This window comes from Syngnathus scovelli, chromosome 19 (assembly GCF_024217435.2).
Source record: "Syngnathus scovelli strain Florida chromosome 19, RoL_Ssco_1.2, whole genome shotgun sequence".
NCBI classification, from domain to species: domain Eukaryota; kingdom Metazoa; phylum Chordata; class Actinopteri; order Syngnathiformes; family Syngnathidae; genus Syngnathus; species Syngnathus scovelli.
Genome location: NC_090865.1, coordinates 5,317,022 through 5,331,021, shown reverse-complemented (window position 1 = coordinate 5,331,021; position 14,000 = coordinate 5,317,022). Strand labels below are relative to the sequence as shown.

At 43.8% G+C, this 14,000-nt stretch overlaps 3 protein-coding genes and 1 non-coding gene across 4 annotated transcripts; 3 read left to right on the top strand and 1 right to left on the bottom strand.

Moving 5' to 3' along the window:
* Positions 1 to 6: 6 nt before the first annotated feature.
* LOC125987243 (transmembrane protein 79) lies at positions 7 to 2,402 on the bottom strand. The gene is made up of 5 exons (XM_049751495.2): positions 2,244 to 2,402; positions 958 to 1,672; positions 712 to 894; positions 407 to 629; positions 7 to 330 (listed from the first exon to the last, which is right to left on the bottom strand). Exons 2-5 carry the CDS (start codon positions 1,556 to 1,558, stop codon positions 138 to 140), a joined length of 1,200 nt encoding a protein of 399 aa, XP_049607452.1. The 5' UTR covers positions 1,559 to 1,672; positions 2,244 to 2,402; the 3' UTR covers positions 7 to 137.
* A 190-nt stretch (positions 2,403 to 2,592) lies between these two features.
* Positions 2,593 to 4,230, top strand: rps27.1 (ribosomal protein S27, isoform 1). Its single transcript, XM_049751633.1, has 4 exons — positions 2,593 to 2,745; positions 3,252 to 3,360; positions 3,433 to 3,543; positions 4,075 to 4,230. The coding sequence occupies exons 1-4, from the start codon at positions 2,740 to 2,742 to the stop codon at positions 4,101 to 4,103; spliced, it is 255 nt and encodes an 84-aa protein (XP_049607590.1). The 5' UTR covers positions 2,593 to 2,739; the 3' UTR covers positions 4,104 to 4,230.
* On the top strand, positions 3,856 to 3,985 carry LOC125987579 (small nucleolar RNA SNORA35). The gene has a single exon (XR_007488054.1). It is a non-coding gene; the product is annotated as a small nucleolar RNA SNORA35 (small nucleolar RNA).
* Positions 4,231 to 4,780: 550 nt separating the features above from the next.
* LOC125987314 (cyclin-dependent kinases regulatory subunit 1) lies at positions 4,781 to 6,871 on the top strand. The gene is made up of 4 exons (XM_049751635.1): positions 4,781 to 4,939; positions 5,169 to 5,236; positions 5,359 to 5,486; positions 6,244 to 6,871. Exons 2-4 carry the CDS (start codon positions 5,178 to 5,180, stop codon positions 6,288 to 6,290), a joined length of 234 nt encoding a protein of 77 aa, XP_049607592.1. The 5' UTR covers positions 4,781 to 4,939; positions 5,169 to 5,177; the 3' UTR covers positions 6,291 to 6,871.
* The last annotated feature ends 7,129 nt before the right edge of the window (positions 6,872 to 14,000 follow it).

Here is a 14,000-nt window from a genome sequence, read left to right as displayed (position 1 = left end):
CAATACTTCAACCTCATAAAAAGATTTATTTACAGTTGCTGTTAAGATGTACAGTGTTGAGTAATTTGTAGGAAATCGAAATTCAATCCACTCTAATGAAAGTTTGGGGGGGGGCATATAGCAAGATTACTTAGTGCTCAGCCCCACCAACGCTGCTGGGGCGGAGAGGCCGTGATAGGCGGCGCCACGTCAAAAACAACATCGGTCCCCGTCGAGGAGCAGACAAAGTAGAGGTTGGCGCCCAGCATGACTAACATCGGGAAAAAGGACAGACCAAAACCAAGGCCTCGGGCGCTGCTGCCCAGCGACAAGCACAGCCAGTAGATCAACCTGAGGCGGGGGAAAAAAAATAGCCACGATGTATGCAATGAAGTTTTCATACAAAACTGTGGTGGTGTTGTAGTACCTTCCAAAGACAAAGATGATGGTGAGCAGCGGCACTATTTTGACAAGGTCGTGGCTAACGTAGGACGCCAAGGTAGCCAGCTGGAGGAAGTAGAAGAGGAAGAGTCCCACCGATTGGCTGACGTAATGTCTGTGCACTGACACTTTCCTGTTTGGCGCTTTGTTCTGGAAGCAAGGGGTCAGCTCGCCATAGCGAACCCTGGCCACGCCATGCACCAGCACGCCTACAAACGCACAACACAGTGAGTTCAACCCACAACGTGAACTTGATCCTCCCCCAGGTTGACCCCTAAGAGGCAAAGTTACCAAGCAATATGGGAACTGAGGCGAAGACGGCGCATCGCAGTGTGTACACCACCCTGTGGGGGGCGCTGCCCATCAGTGGGGAGTCAAAGGGCAGGAGTGCGTATCCGCCCCACACCAAGAAAGGAAACACCAGTGCCGCTGATGCCGTCCATAAGGCCAGCTTCAGCTTCTCGCTGCACAAGGCTAAACACAACACGGGTCAGCAATGGAGGCAACAATGCGATACTAATTTTGAGGTCTACTCACTGTCTGGCTGTTCATCCCAGTCGTCATAAATTGGCGCCATTTGTGACTCCCTCGGGTTCTCCTTATGATCATCTATGTCCACGTCCAGTTTGCTCTCTTGGGGGACAACCTCACTGGACTGGCGTCGCAGTATTTTCACCTGAGGAGTGAAACCAGTGGTACCTTTCTCCGAGACCCAATTGGACGTTTCTTCTTCCTCGTGTTCATCATCGGCCAGCGATCCATCTCCTTTGCTGTCCCTCGGCGACGGAACCAGATCATCTCTCCACTTGTCGCCCTCGGGCATGCTCTCCCGCCACTTGGCTTTGCTCAGACCCTCGTCTTTGTCCTCGGTGTCGGACATGCAAACCCCCGAGGAGACGCCATCCGTGTCCTCGCTCTTCTTGTCCCTGTCCTCGCTCTTCTTGTCCCTGTCGCCAGGCCATGGCAAGGTGACGTCGCTGGCTCCTGGAACCACCTCTTCCTCTATTTTGACTTTTTCTTCATCTTCTTCCTTCAAATCTTCTTCTGCAATCCTGTTACCTCCCGTCAGCTGGCTTGGTGCAATCGGGCCGACTGGCAGAAGCTTATGCAGCTCCTCGTCGGACAATGGGCCAGACATGTTTAGTCCTCTTCAAAGAGTCGAGGTAAAACTGCAAAATTGTTTATGAATGCGAAGTTGTAAGGCCGTCAAAAACACGTCCTCCACGTTCACAGTAGCATCATTTAATTTCTCCTGTGAGGAGTTAACATTTCAAAATGATTAAAAAACACTTCAACATCTTTGAATCAATGTAAAAGGGGATATAAAAAACTCATCTTTGTATCAGAAAACCTGCTATTTGAATAGGGGTGTGCAGACTTTATATAATCACGCTTGTGACTTGGAATATTATTGTCACGCCTAACCCTTTTTTTATTTTATGTTTTATTAAATATTTTAGAATTAAAACTTCCCTGTATTTTACATTGTAACAGGAGAAAAAGAGAGATCTCTCGAATAAACAGTTTCGTTTAATGATTACCAGGAAGTATTTGTTGTGTACGTACCTACTTTGTGGTGACTCTTGACCACAGTAATCTAGAAAAAAAATACTGACAGTAAACTCTAACAGCGTTAATAACTTTCAAACACCAGTTTGTGTTTTGACAGGAACATTTTGAATGTCACTGTTGGGGGGCAACTGAACCAAATCAAACATTATCGACGCAAGTGTAAACAATTGCGGAGGAATTTTTAACTTTGGAACTTGTTAGGCCAACTTTCGCACACTAAGAACAGCAATATATGTAAACTGTCCACTCACCTCGTTAATCCACCCACATACGCCAACGTGAGTCGAATTAGGTAGCGAAAAGTGCAAACTTTTTTTGTGTTTTTAATCGTTCGTCATAGGCGGAAGTGATAAAAAGTTAGCATGACAGGTGTGGTAGGCGTACGCAGTACCTGCCTGGTGACGTCATCGCCCAAATATTTAATTTTCTTGTTTGTTGTCTGGAACAAGTAAGTCCAATAGATTTGCTTTTCAGGTTTTATTCCTGCAAAAAAATTAGAATATAGCACGAGATACATATGGAAAAACTTGTCTGTTTTGGGATTCCCGGAAGTTATCACTGGCAGCATTTTTCATACTGACCAGGAGATGTCGACAGCGAGGTACCAGAAGTTTCGACCTCACCAAGATGGCCGCGGTGGTCGAGCCGTATCCGTCACTTCCGGCTTAGGGCCGAACGTAAGGGGGAATATCAAGGCCTCGCTTCCGGTTGTTGCTCCTTTTCGGCAGCGGCTATATCCTCGCCAACATGCCAGTGAGTATCCGCACCACCTTATCTAACGATATTTCTCCTCGTTTAATAGCGTTTTTGACGTCCGTTTGCGACCCTACATTTAGCTGAGACCTTTCCGATTTCGCTCCTGCGTTCCTCAGCCATCCTTACTGACTTGTAGACGCACTTTGTCCGAAATCAAACTGCATTTTTTTTTTCGAGCGCATTGAGGCTCAAGATGGCGGCGCGCACACGGCAAACATGGAGACAGTCGTGCCGAGCCTTGTTCTTCGAAGACTCCCTCTGTGCTTCTCTATGTTGAATAAATAGCCCATTTTGGGGGGAGTACGCTTTTTAAGATAATTTTATTAGGTTTGCAATGTCCCTAAAAAAATAACGGGCAGGTTACCGAACCTGTCATGTTGGCAAACTTGTAAGACAAATTCGGAACAACCGGTTTGGTTAAATTATAACCCTGTGGTATCGCTACTATATCATGTCCCGCTTTTAACACCACGATTGCCCATTATTTATTGTCACCCTACTAGCTCGCGAAAGACTTGTTGCACCCATCTCCAGAGGAGACAAGGAGGAGGCACAAGAAGAAGCGCCTTGTTCAAAGTCCCAACTCTTACTTTATGGATGTCAAATGTCCAGGTAAGGTGCTGCAACGTTGCCAAATGACTTACGGACAAAATCCAGTTTTTGAATTTGACTTTGTGTGTGCAGGATGCTACAAGATTACAACAGTGTTCAGCCACGCTCAGACTGTCGTACTGTGCGTCGGCTGCTCGACGGTCTTGTGTCAGCCCACAGGCGGTAAAGCACGTCTAACAGAGGGTCAGTATCACCCAGCTAGAAACTACATTTGTGGCTTTACTTTAGGCAAGCTTAGTGACAAAGTAGCCCCCAAGAACACATAAGGAGCCCACAGGCTAGAAATGTTAGTTTGAAGACTGTCAACTGCTGAGTAAGCTGCAATGATAGTTTTTTTTTCCACAGAGGATCAAGAATATTATTTTGTTTGATTGTGTTGCACCTCTAGTTTTCTAATGTCTGTCGAGGTACCACTTAATAGTACTATTCTTTGTTATGAAGAGTAAATTGTGGGTTATGGATAGTCAAGATTAGTTTATTGCTTTGCTGTTTTCCCCGCACTACTAGATGACTGGATTTCCTGTTTGGTGGTCTTCTAGTCTTACTGATGTGCCAGATAAACCTCAGTTTGCAGAAGGGTTGAGCTAGACCATTGGTTCCCCCCTTTCGAAGACTGAGAACAAGCCTTTAAACTCTCAGTGTTTGTAGTCAAAGTACAGTTAGCTGACAGATGAGCACTGACTCTTTTTTGGTCTCTTGTCTTGTGTTCCTCAGGGTGCTCGTTCAGGAGGAAGCAGCACTAAAATGTTTCTGGAACTGAAGTGGTGACAAAGGGACGGAGCGCGGGAGAAAGACGCCACCATGGCATAAGATGTAACGGCCGCCCTCAGTTTCTTGTTTCTCAATAAAATGTTTTGGCTAAATGAACAAGTTGGATTCTTTGAGGCAAGTGCTTTATTCTAAATGACTTCTGGGATTCTGAAGAAACAACTGCTTCATAAAACTAAAGTTAAGTAAAAATAGTCACCTTGCTGTTCATCATTGAGCTCAGTAATAAATTATGCTTTTGCAAAAAAGCAGTGTACCATGTCGAACTTTAATTTTGTGGCACAGTTAAGGGCTGCAAATTAACAAGTATGTGAAAAGGTCAAATTTGACATCTTCAATGCTCTTGACAGCACGTCATGTTTTAAATGTACAATAAAATTATCTTTTTTGCACCTACAACACAATTTGAGAGCAAATAAGTACATTTTACGTGGATGATAACCTCCAAACTAAAAAGTATGTTATAAAATTGTTCTGCATAGACAGCACACATTTTGTAATAGACCCAAAAAATAAATATATTCGTTGGAAAATGAGCAAGTTATGGCTTGTTTGCGCGTTGAATTGCATTTTGACAGGGGAAGCGCCGTTGAGTAACGTCATCATCCCGCGACGCGACAATTGGACCAATAGGCTTCCAGGTCGTGTTAGCCAATGAGAAGATGCCAACTCCATTTGAACAGTGAAGCGGGCTCTCGTTGCTATTGTAGGGTGAACTCAAGGGAGCGCCACCTTCAACGCCGTCGAGCTCCTCAAAACACAACAGAAAACTCCAATAATTCCAAAATATACCTCTGTGGAATCGTTTCAGGTAAAATGTGTGCTTTTTTACAACACCTTGCGTGTTTGTGTGCCACTTTCATGACGTAAAATAGTCATTCGTGTTTCGAGGCTAGCTTAGCCGACCTAGCTAAATGATCAAACGTAAATTTCCGACGACTTGCCGCTAAACGGTTACATTTAAAAACTTTTTAAGTTGATAAGTAAAAAAATTGCTTTCTGAAGCTGTCCTTGACGCTATTTTATTCCCTCTCCACCAGGCTGTCAACATGTCGCACAAACAGATATACTACTCTGATAAATATGACGATGAGAAATATGAATACAGGTATGTGCATACAAACATATATTTGTAGTGTTCAAAGCAATAATATCGGCAAAATCCAATTGCTAGAAACCCTGCAGGCTTTGTGATTTTGTTTTCTCTATTTGTTTTGTGGAATTATGTAGACACGTCATGCTGCCCAAGGACATTGCAAAGCGTGTGCCAAAGACTCATTTGATGTCAGAATCCGAATGGAGGAACCTTGGCGTGCAGCAGAGCCAAGGATGGGTGCACTACATGATCCACCAACCAGGTAAGTTTGATTATAATATTTTATTTTGATAAAAAATGATCACATTCATAGTACACAGTACCAGCCAGCTAAATTATAAATTATGGAATGAAAGTGTCGCATTCATAGTACCAGCCAGGTAAGTTTTAGCTTTTGGAATGAAAATGTCAATTTCATAGTGCCTGGTAAGTTTTTGGAATGACAATGTCACGTTCATAGTATGGAAACAAATGGTTCTAAGCACATGAGTGCATCTAAGTGTTTAAAATAAAATACTGTAGTCCTGTCATGGTTGTGGTCTCATTGTGCAGATATTGCCACCATTCTGATTAAAAATGTACATTAATTTGTTTTCTTTTTTAATAACTGGGGAACATTGTGGGTTGTCACTTCTGTATTCAACAAAGAGGTGTTTCTGGAACACCTGAGTTTTTATTGTTGGAAAAATGTACTACAATTTCTGCACACTTAAAAAAAAAGCTCAGTTTGATATTCAGGGTCGGGCAAGTTGCTTCCCAAATGCAGCATTGGAGAATACCAAGTTCACTAAAAGAGCAACAAAGTTATTTGAAAACAATGATGGCCTTCAACATGACAGTAAATTAACAATAATATTTTAAATCCCCCCCCCCCCCCCCCCCCATTTTAACATAGTATCCATATTTTCTTCAAATATAAATGAATCAAAGTAATTTAATGGCAATTTAGTTGACGATAGATTACAATCTTTTACACGTAACTAATTTAATAATCCACTTTTTCCTTTCCCACCTCACAGAGCCACACATCTTGCTCTTCAGGCGTCCCCTGCCCAACCAAAAGTAAAAAAACAAAACTGTAGCAGTCGTGCTGTTGGATTAAGAAGCTCTTGCGTGGCACTGGCCTGACTTGAAATGGATCATGTCGTGGACTGAAAAGGGCGATCGTAAAATGACTTGAACATCATCGGCGTTATGAAATAATGGAAGAAGAGTCGAAGTATCACTTCAGTTTTGATGGGGGTAAAAATAGACTTATGTACTTTTGCTGTCTGCTTGTCTACTAATCTTTCTGTCAAAGTTGCCTACGGTTTATTTTCTTTTTTTTACGTACTGAGTCGAGATCTAGGGGGAGAAAAAAAAGCCAAAAAGTAAAGTTTGGAACCTCACTTGTGGTGTTCATTAGACAACATCACGGACATGCGGCGTGACATTGCTGCTAGGTGAAAATAAACGTTTCGCTGATTTTTGTCATGAAAGCTGCTTTAGTGGATTTGATCAACCTTGTTTGCCTTTTTTTTTTTTTTTTTATCATCCCCTTGCGAGAGAATGGAATGCCGGAATGTAGGCAAATTGTGAACACGTGCTCCTCGGTATCTATGAATGTTGTGCCATTTATGAAATAAATATCAAATGTTTTTAAATGCACATGCATGTGATCTTTTTCTTTATAAATATCTGACTTAGTTTATAAAATGAACTAAAACAAATTATGAACAAAAATATTTTGGGGACAATTTTGTGGTATTACAAAATACCACAAAAGTGAGCTTTTAAAATAGACTGAAATTTGCTTTTTTTTTTTTAGGTTTCTTTTTGTTATGTGAACAATAGGGGGCAGTACAAAAACCTCAGTCTGCGCTTTTGTTGTACTAAACTGATTTTTTTTTTTGACATCGAATTTCTGAATTTGCCTCTGTTTTCCTTTTCATGCCTTCCATTTGCAAGAAAACCACCCGTTAGCTATTTACTTTGGCCTTTCAGTGCTGTGCGCAAACAAAATCCCACCTGTCCCAGATGCACTCACTTTGACTTTGCTTCAGTCGGTCTCGGCACAGCAGGGGTCAACGCCACATGTCAAAGCTAATGTAGCAAAGAAAGACTTTAGGCCCCGTCTGACAATTCCCAGAAAATATTGCCGAGGTAATCACGGTGGCCGGTCGGCAATTGCAGCTTCCCGCTGAGATCCAGACGTGCAATCTTGCAAGCCTTAAAGGTGTGATGGGGCGTTAGGAAAAAGCTTGTGCATCTGCCGCCGCTATCTGCGAATCAGCTTCTAAAATTGCTTCCTGTTGCTGCCGTAAAGGCAAATGATAACCCGAGTCTGCGGCTGTATTTACCGAATAGCAAAGAGTGGCAAAACGAGCCAATTTATGTGACAGGTGACCTTTTACTCCAAATGTGCCTGCTAGGTTGTTAGTTCTCTCCTCCGGTCCCAAAGTCTCGCTTGCGGTAAACATCCAGTTGGCTGCACACACTTTTGCATCTTGGATTAAAGTGGAAAATGTCAACGAATGCCACTCATAAAGTTTGAAAAATGACTCTGGCAGCCATGTTATTGTCTTTCGTACTTGCTTAGCACCTTTCAACCAAGTGTTGAAAGTTGGAATGCGCCAGTAGTGTAGATTTATAAAAGTGTGTCGATACTACTGCAGTGATACCACTTAAGAAGTGGCTAAAAATTCTGCTCTTAAAAAATAGTAATGTTTCTTCAAAATTGTAGCATCAAGTACTGAATTGTAAGTATTATAAATGAAATTCCATTGTGGGATCCACGGGTTCAAGCCATTTCTCCGTTTTTTAAACGATAACTAAAATGTCGACTCTGGGTGTAATTATATTATTGTCCGCAAGGTGGTGCCACCGGTGTAAATTTGAAAGAAAACAAGACCGAGCTTTACAATTTGACATGTTTTTAAACCCGACACACTTGTGATGTGCATATATATATTTGAGCATCATCATTGATGTATATTAAGTTATTTTTTATAGTTTGGAATAAACAATATAATACAGTATTTTTGTCAACCAATTAATGTTTATTTGTGTGTTGGAATTTGAAATTTAAGGGACATAAATGCTATTAAAACATGCCTAGATTATTTTTACAATGATTATTTCTATATAGTGGATAAAGTCATTGCATGGTTGGTCTGGAATGCTCGATAAAAATTTTGGCAGCCTTTTTTCGTGTCACCGTAAATGAAAAATGTGCCATTCAAACAATTTATGTTGAACTCAAAACCACGTTTCTTGTCCTAAGGGACTGTTAGTGCTGCTTTGTTGAATTTGGGCAGTCAGGAAATCTTTCAAATGGAACTCATAGACGTCATCGACATTACAAAATACCACAAAATTGAGCTTTTAAAATGGACTGAAATGAGCCAGCAGGGGCGTGATGGAGGGTGACTGGAGGAGATTTAACAGCAGTGAGAGATGGGAGGGGCGGGGGAGGGGGGCTTTTAAAGGGTAAAAGGTGAGACAGAAGCGACTGGATGAGGAGTACAAAAAGGCCGAGCGAGGCGAGAAAGAAGGTCAGATAGGAAAGGGAGAAGAGTATTTATGTCTGGGTGTCGTGGACACAGTGGGGGGGGGCTCCTTCGAGAACTTTGATAGAGTGAGATGGGGAAAGCGAGAGCTGTTTGCAGGTAGAATGACGAGTCTATGCTTTAACTAACCTGAGATAAATTAAGCCATGAATAATGCATCCCCCCATGAAATATATTATTTAGCTACTGAAAATCCAAAATGCTTCGTCGCCTCTTATGACTCACAACTTTTAGGTGAAGACTCTGAATTATTTAGGCCATTTTCTCGTGTAAGAATCCGACATGTCAGATCACAAAACAATGGCGGTTGATTGGATTAAGGCAAAAAGAAGCGTACACACTTGTCCTCACCTGAGATTTAAAATAATCACGCTCTCATATCCGAGTGTTGCCGATTAGACGTGGAGAATTGGCGGCAAAGGACCAAACGAGGACATAAATTAAACTTTCGAGCCGTCGTGTTAAACGTCGCATTAAAGTCGCTGGAGCGCGACGGGGAATTCGTGAAGTGGATTCAAATTGATCGCCTGCTTAAAATGGATACCTGCCAGCAACTTGAGCAGGCATTTGTGATTTTTAAGTTTCGTAATACACATTAGCAGCATCAAGCAAGTTAGTTTAAACGAATCAGGTTAGCGTAGCTCCTTTAGAGTGCCTCGTTGTCAGCTGCGAGTGTGCGCTGAGAGTATTTTTAAAAAAATGAGACAAATCGAGAGCATCACTTACAGGAAAGTGTTGGCTCTTTAGGTGTCCCCTTTAATACATTTACCTTCAAGTCCTGTTAAACAAAAAAACCCGATGAGGTCATTTCCAGCCAGGCATGCCATTTCTAGCAGCATTTTGGAATTCATCCTTGACACGTCTTTGGTAGGCCTCACTCGACTTCATCTCTTTAAGTGCCTCGCCGAGCATTAGGCAGCCTTGCCCGAGCACTTTTGCTGATAAAATTAAAAAAAAAAAAAAAAAATCCCTAATGGACCAGTCATCGATCTGGTTTGGATTCCAACCCTGACGTGTCCCTTTTGAACATACTTGTCTGTATTACCGATGCAGCTCTGCTTACCTTGCATTTAGCCACCACCGGCAAACATGCAAAAAAAAAAAAAAAATCCCCTTCAACCAAACGACACAAGCTCAAAATCAATTTCGACATAACCGAGCGCTTCATCTTCATTTTCACTCATGACGGCTTTTGACTGCTCTCTTCGTGTAGAAGGACGCCATCGGACGGCAAAATGGCGTCGACGCCTGCAAACGGCCTCTATTGATCAGCGCCGCCGATCTTTACGAGCCACTCCTCTCTGAAATGAAAGTGATCAATCGCAAGCGCTCTAACAACCCAAGTGGTATTAATTGGCCGGGCCGCTTAGATTCATCATGGCGCATTACGCCGCCGTCTGACATATTGACCACCAGCGAGGTTACTCGGCCTCCCCCAGGGACGTCCGACGCGGCCGATGAGAGCTTATGAACTAAAGCTCTTCCCTGGTGTCTGCTAAATAGCCTCTTTGCATAAGAGATAGGCGCCATATACACCCCCCCCCCCCCCCCACGTCCCCCCCCCTCCCCCCGCTTGTAATCCACAAACACATTTGGGTGTGATGCTCGTCAAATGGTTGAGAAGGAAAAAAAAATATGAATAATGCATGGCAACATGTACGACTTTCATTGTGTTGATTGTTGCTAGAAAGAGACACGCAGCCGGACACATCGAATGTAGCTTTGTTAATTTATTAGCTTGGATGACATGTAGTCAAAATTGACCCATTTACAGAAGAGAATTTTATTTTTAGATGGCTAATTATGCTTTATTAATCCTGCTAGGATATTTTTTTTTATCTGTAGGGAGAAGTGCTATTAAAATAGGTTTAGTCTGGATCGTTACAGAGATTCATTGGAATACTCCGTTTGTTATTTTTTAATGCCGAAATGATCAGTGTAGGCAATAATGTGCTTTTCTTTGTTGTTGTTTTTTGTGTGTCCCCATTTGATCGCAAAACTTTGACTGTATTAGTGTGTCATTCCAGAGCTTTGTGTTGGGTTGTTTGAAATGGAAATGAGGTGGGTGAGACTTCTCACATTCTCGCCAGTGACACAGATGGAGCCCGAAAGTGCGAGAAACTAATTACTAAAATGGAAGAAAAATTGCAGAGTTTAGCAGCTATTAAACAGGCAGGGTGGGGATGGGAGGGGTAGCTTAAAAAAAAAAAATGTCCAGCATTATCGAGAGCCGTGCTTATCGTAGGAGAAACATCAGTGGATGGATGGAAGGCACGCACGTGAAAACTGTAATCTTCTCCGACACTTCTTCGGCACGTTCTCCCGGGTGATGACAAGCGGCGGTTATCTCGCCGTTTAATGCTTTTAGCCTCTTCTCTTTTTGAATTAGCTGTCAAAGCCGCCGCGGTCTCCTTGACAATGCTTGCACCGCTGGCTCAAACAGGCTGTCTCGCTTCAAAGATAATTGCTTCATCGGGGCCGTCGCCATTAGCCCACTCACCTGCTCTACCATTTTGCCTGTACACAACAGAAATTATTTTAAAATATATTTTTATACGCCCGCGACCACCGTGGGGACTGAGCGGTTCAGAAAATGGATGGATGGATATATATATATATTATATATATTTTAAAAGATTTCTTTAATGGTCTAATAAAATGTGATTACCAAGCCAGACGTTTGCAGGCGCCATCTAGTGTTCGGGGTGTGAAGTACACCTTGATGTCCATGTGTAGTAACAGTAGGGAATTGGTAGGCGACCACGGGGGAGCAAAGGATGAGATTATTTTTGGTGGGAGCAGATCATAAAAACATGAAGGGAAAGGAAGACGGTGCAGGATTAGTTGCCACTTCAGGAATGACAAAATAAGTAGGATGGCAGATGTGGGAATCCCGCCAGTCTCGGTGGGATTAGTTTTGCTGGAGGGAGAAGGGGGGGAGGCGTCAGGGAAACAAAACCTCTTATCAATCAATTGTGGACAAAGTGAGAGCAAGGTACAATCTCTCGCCACGCAATCCCGGTCTGCTGGGATATGTCTATTTACTGGGCTTCGCTGAGTGCGCACCGATCTGCTCAGCGAATTAAGTGTTACGCCTCGGGTTTATCTTAAAAACCATTATTTTCAGAGATTACATGATTCCCAGGGCATTAGATAAGGAATTTTATCTTTCCCGATATACAGAATGGAACAAAACCTGTTAAATTTAAATACAGTATTTTCCGCACAATAAGGCGCACCGGATTATAAGGCGCACCTTCAATGAACGGCCCGTTTTAAAACTTTGTCCACATATAAGGCGCACCGGATTATAAGGCGCACCTTCAATGAACGGCCCATTTTAAAACTTTGTCCACATATAAGGCGCACCGGATTATAAGGCGCACCTTCAATGAATGGCCCATTTTAAAACTTTGTCCATATATAAGATATATACATCTGGCCCGCGGGCCGGACTTTGGACACGCCTGCTGTAGTGGCTCAATATTGGTCCATATATAAGGCGCACCTGATTATAAGGCGCATTGTCAGCTTTTGAGAAAATTTGAGGTTTTTAGGTGCGCCTTATAGTGCGGAAAATACGGTACACAACAATGATTCCCATTCGCTCCTGTCGCTGTCCCAATACTTTTGTCAACGTACAGTAAGTGCATGCGGCAATTCACCAGGTGTGTTCCGATATGTTTTTCTGCTGGAGACCCATTAACAAAAGAGCATTCTAATTACCTCCGTCGGTCCGGAGTGACTTTGCGGCGGCGGCGGCGGCAGCGGTGCATGAATCACAATGAGCATCTGCGCCCCTTTTGTCCACGGGGAGGCATTTATTTTACCCTGCAAATGGAAGGCTTGCCTGTGAGATATTTGGCCCCTTTATTGAGGCCATCGGGGGAGCCCTGAACAGGAAAATAACACTCACCTGGGGTGCAGTTTCTCTGCATGGAGGCGGGCAAAACAATGCAACAACAACTTCTTATTTTCCCGTGTTCTCTCCGCGGCGCTGCGGACATTTAAATGACAATGATGTAGGCCGGCGTTTTTCACAATGCTAAACATCTTAAGGGATCTTAGAATAGTAGCAAAAAATGCTAATTTGCCAAACTGCGACTAGGTGAGTTTTCACTCCAGTCATAACAAACAGGGACTCCTAAATGGGTAGGGGAGGGGTGCGGGAAGGGAGTAACGGTCTCGTGTAGTCAAAGGACGTATACACGGCAAGCGACGTGACACCGCTGAAGTCTCGGCACGGTGATGAGGGTGTACAAAGTGAAAGCAGCACGAGCGGGACTAACATGACACCGCCATTAACAGGGCTGCCTGTCAGTGTCAGCGGCCGGACGGCGGACACGGCCCAGCAGCGATCCGCCATCAGGAGAGAATAACAAGTCCGGCGCTTTGTACAAATTGACTCGGGCGGCCGTCCCGGCGCGGACATCAAACCCCGCGTCGGGACGAATATGATGGTGGGGGGGGGTAGGTGGACGGGAAGGTTGCGTTGAGGCGGGAGAGGTGGCAGATGGAGGACGAAAAGACGGGAGAGAAGAAGAAGGCTTGTTTAATTAGCGGCCCTGGAGAGAGGCTCGCTTGAGCCGAGTAGCAAGCGGGGAAGTGCTTTAATTGGGCCTCCTCTGAAGCTCACAAGACAGACAGAGAACAAAAAAAAAGGGGCGAACAAAAAGCAGCTGCACTTTTTTTGTCCGCTTGGCTGATAGTGTCCATTTTCTTGCGTTTTATTTTTTCAATCTGAGGCTACTCTTGCTAGCTTTTATTGTATTCTTTAGTGATGCCGTTCTGTACTGCACAAATGCAAAGAACGACACATTTGAGTGCAGGTCAAGGAGAAATTCTCTTGCGGCGGAACAAGCCGGAAGGATATGAACAAGGCAGCCAGCGTGGGGTGGGGTGGGGGGTGGGGGGGGGTACACACCGACAAAGATGGATGGAGTGAAGCATCGGGCGCTACCAGGGCACACACACATCGTCGCGCACATACGAAGGAAAGACGCAATGCACAGAAGGAAAAAAAATATCAAGTCAAGAAGTCCGGGAAGGATAATGAGCAGAGACGGGAAGGAGCGTGCCATGAGAGGAAGAGCCGGCGGCTCGCTTCATCCCAGGCGCCGATAACACTCCCACCACCTCAGCACATTGTTCTTCACCCCAGTGCTGTTTAGGGAACATTATTCTAAGCATAGCGCCCCCCCAGATCAATGCAGGTGACAGCGTATTGG

What these genes read in the sequence shown, in the direction of transcription:
- LOC125987314 (XM_049751635.1), top strand. Translation starts at nt 5,178, where the DNA reads ATGTCGCACAAACAGATATACTACTCTGATAAATATGACGATGAGAAA. An exon ending in GATGAGAAATATGAATACAG is followed by an intron (nt 5,237 to 5,358) that starts GTATGTGCATAC and finishes GGAATTATGTAG; the next exon opens with ACACGTCATGCTGCCCAAGG. An exon ending in CTACATGATCCACCAACCAG is followed by an intron (nt 5,487 to 6,243) that starts GTAAGTTTGATT and finishes CCCACCTCACAG; the next exon opens with AGCCACACATCTTGCTCTTC.
- LOC125987243 (XM_049751495.2), bottom strand. Translation starts at nt 1,558, where the DNA reads ATGTCTGGCCCATTGTCCGACGAGGAGCTGCATAAGCTTCTGCCAGTC. An exon ending in CTGGGATGAACAGCCAGACA is followed by an intron (nt 895 to 957) that starts GTGAGTAGACCT and finishes TGTTGTGTTTAG; the next exon opens with CCTTGTGCAGCGAGAAGCTG. An exon ending in ATCATCTTTGTCTTTGGAAG is followed by an intron (nt 331 to 406) that starts GTACTACAACAC and finishes CCCCCGCCTCAG; the next exon opens with GTTGATCTACTGGCTGTGCT.
- rps27.1 (XM_049751633.1), top strand. An exon ending in TATGGATGTCAAATGTCCAG is followed by an intron (nt 3,361 to 3,432) that starts GTAAGGTGCTGC and finishes TTGTGTGTGCAG; the next exon opens with GATGCTACAAGATTACAACA. An exon ending in TAAAGCACGTCTAACAGAGG is followed by an intron (nt 3,544 to 4,074) that starts GTCAGTATCACC and finishes TGTGTTCCTCAG; the next exon opens with GGTGCTCGTTCAGGAGGAAG.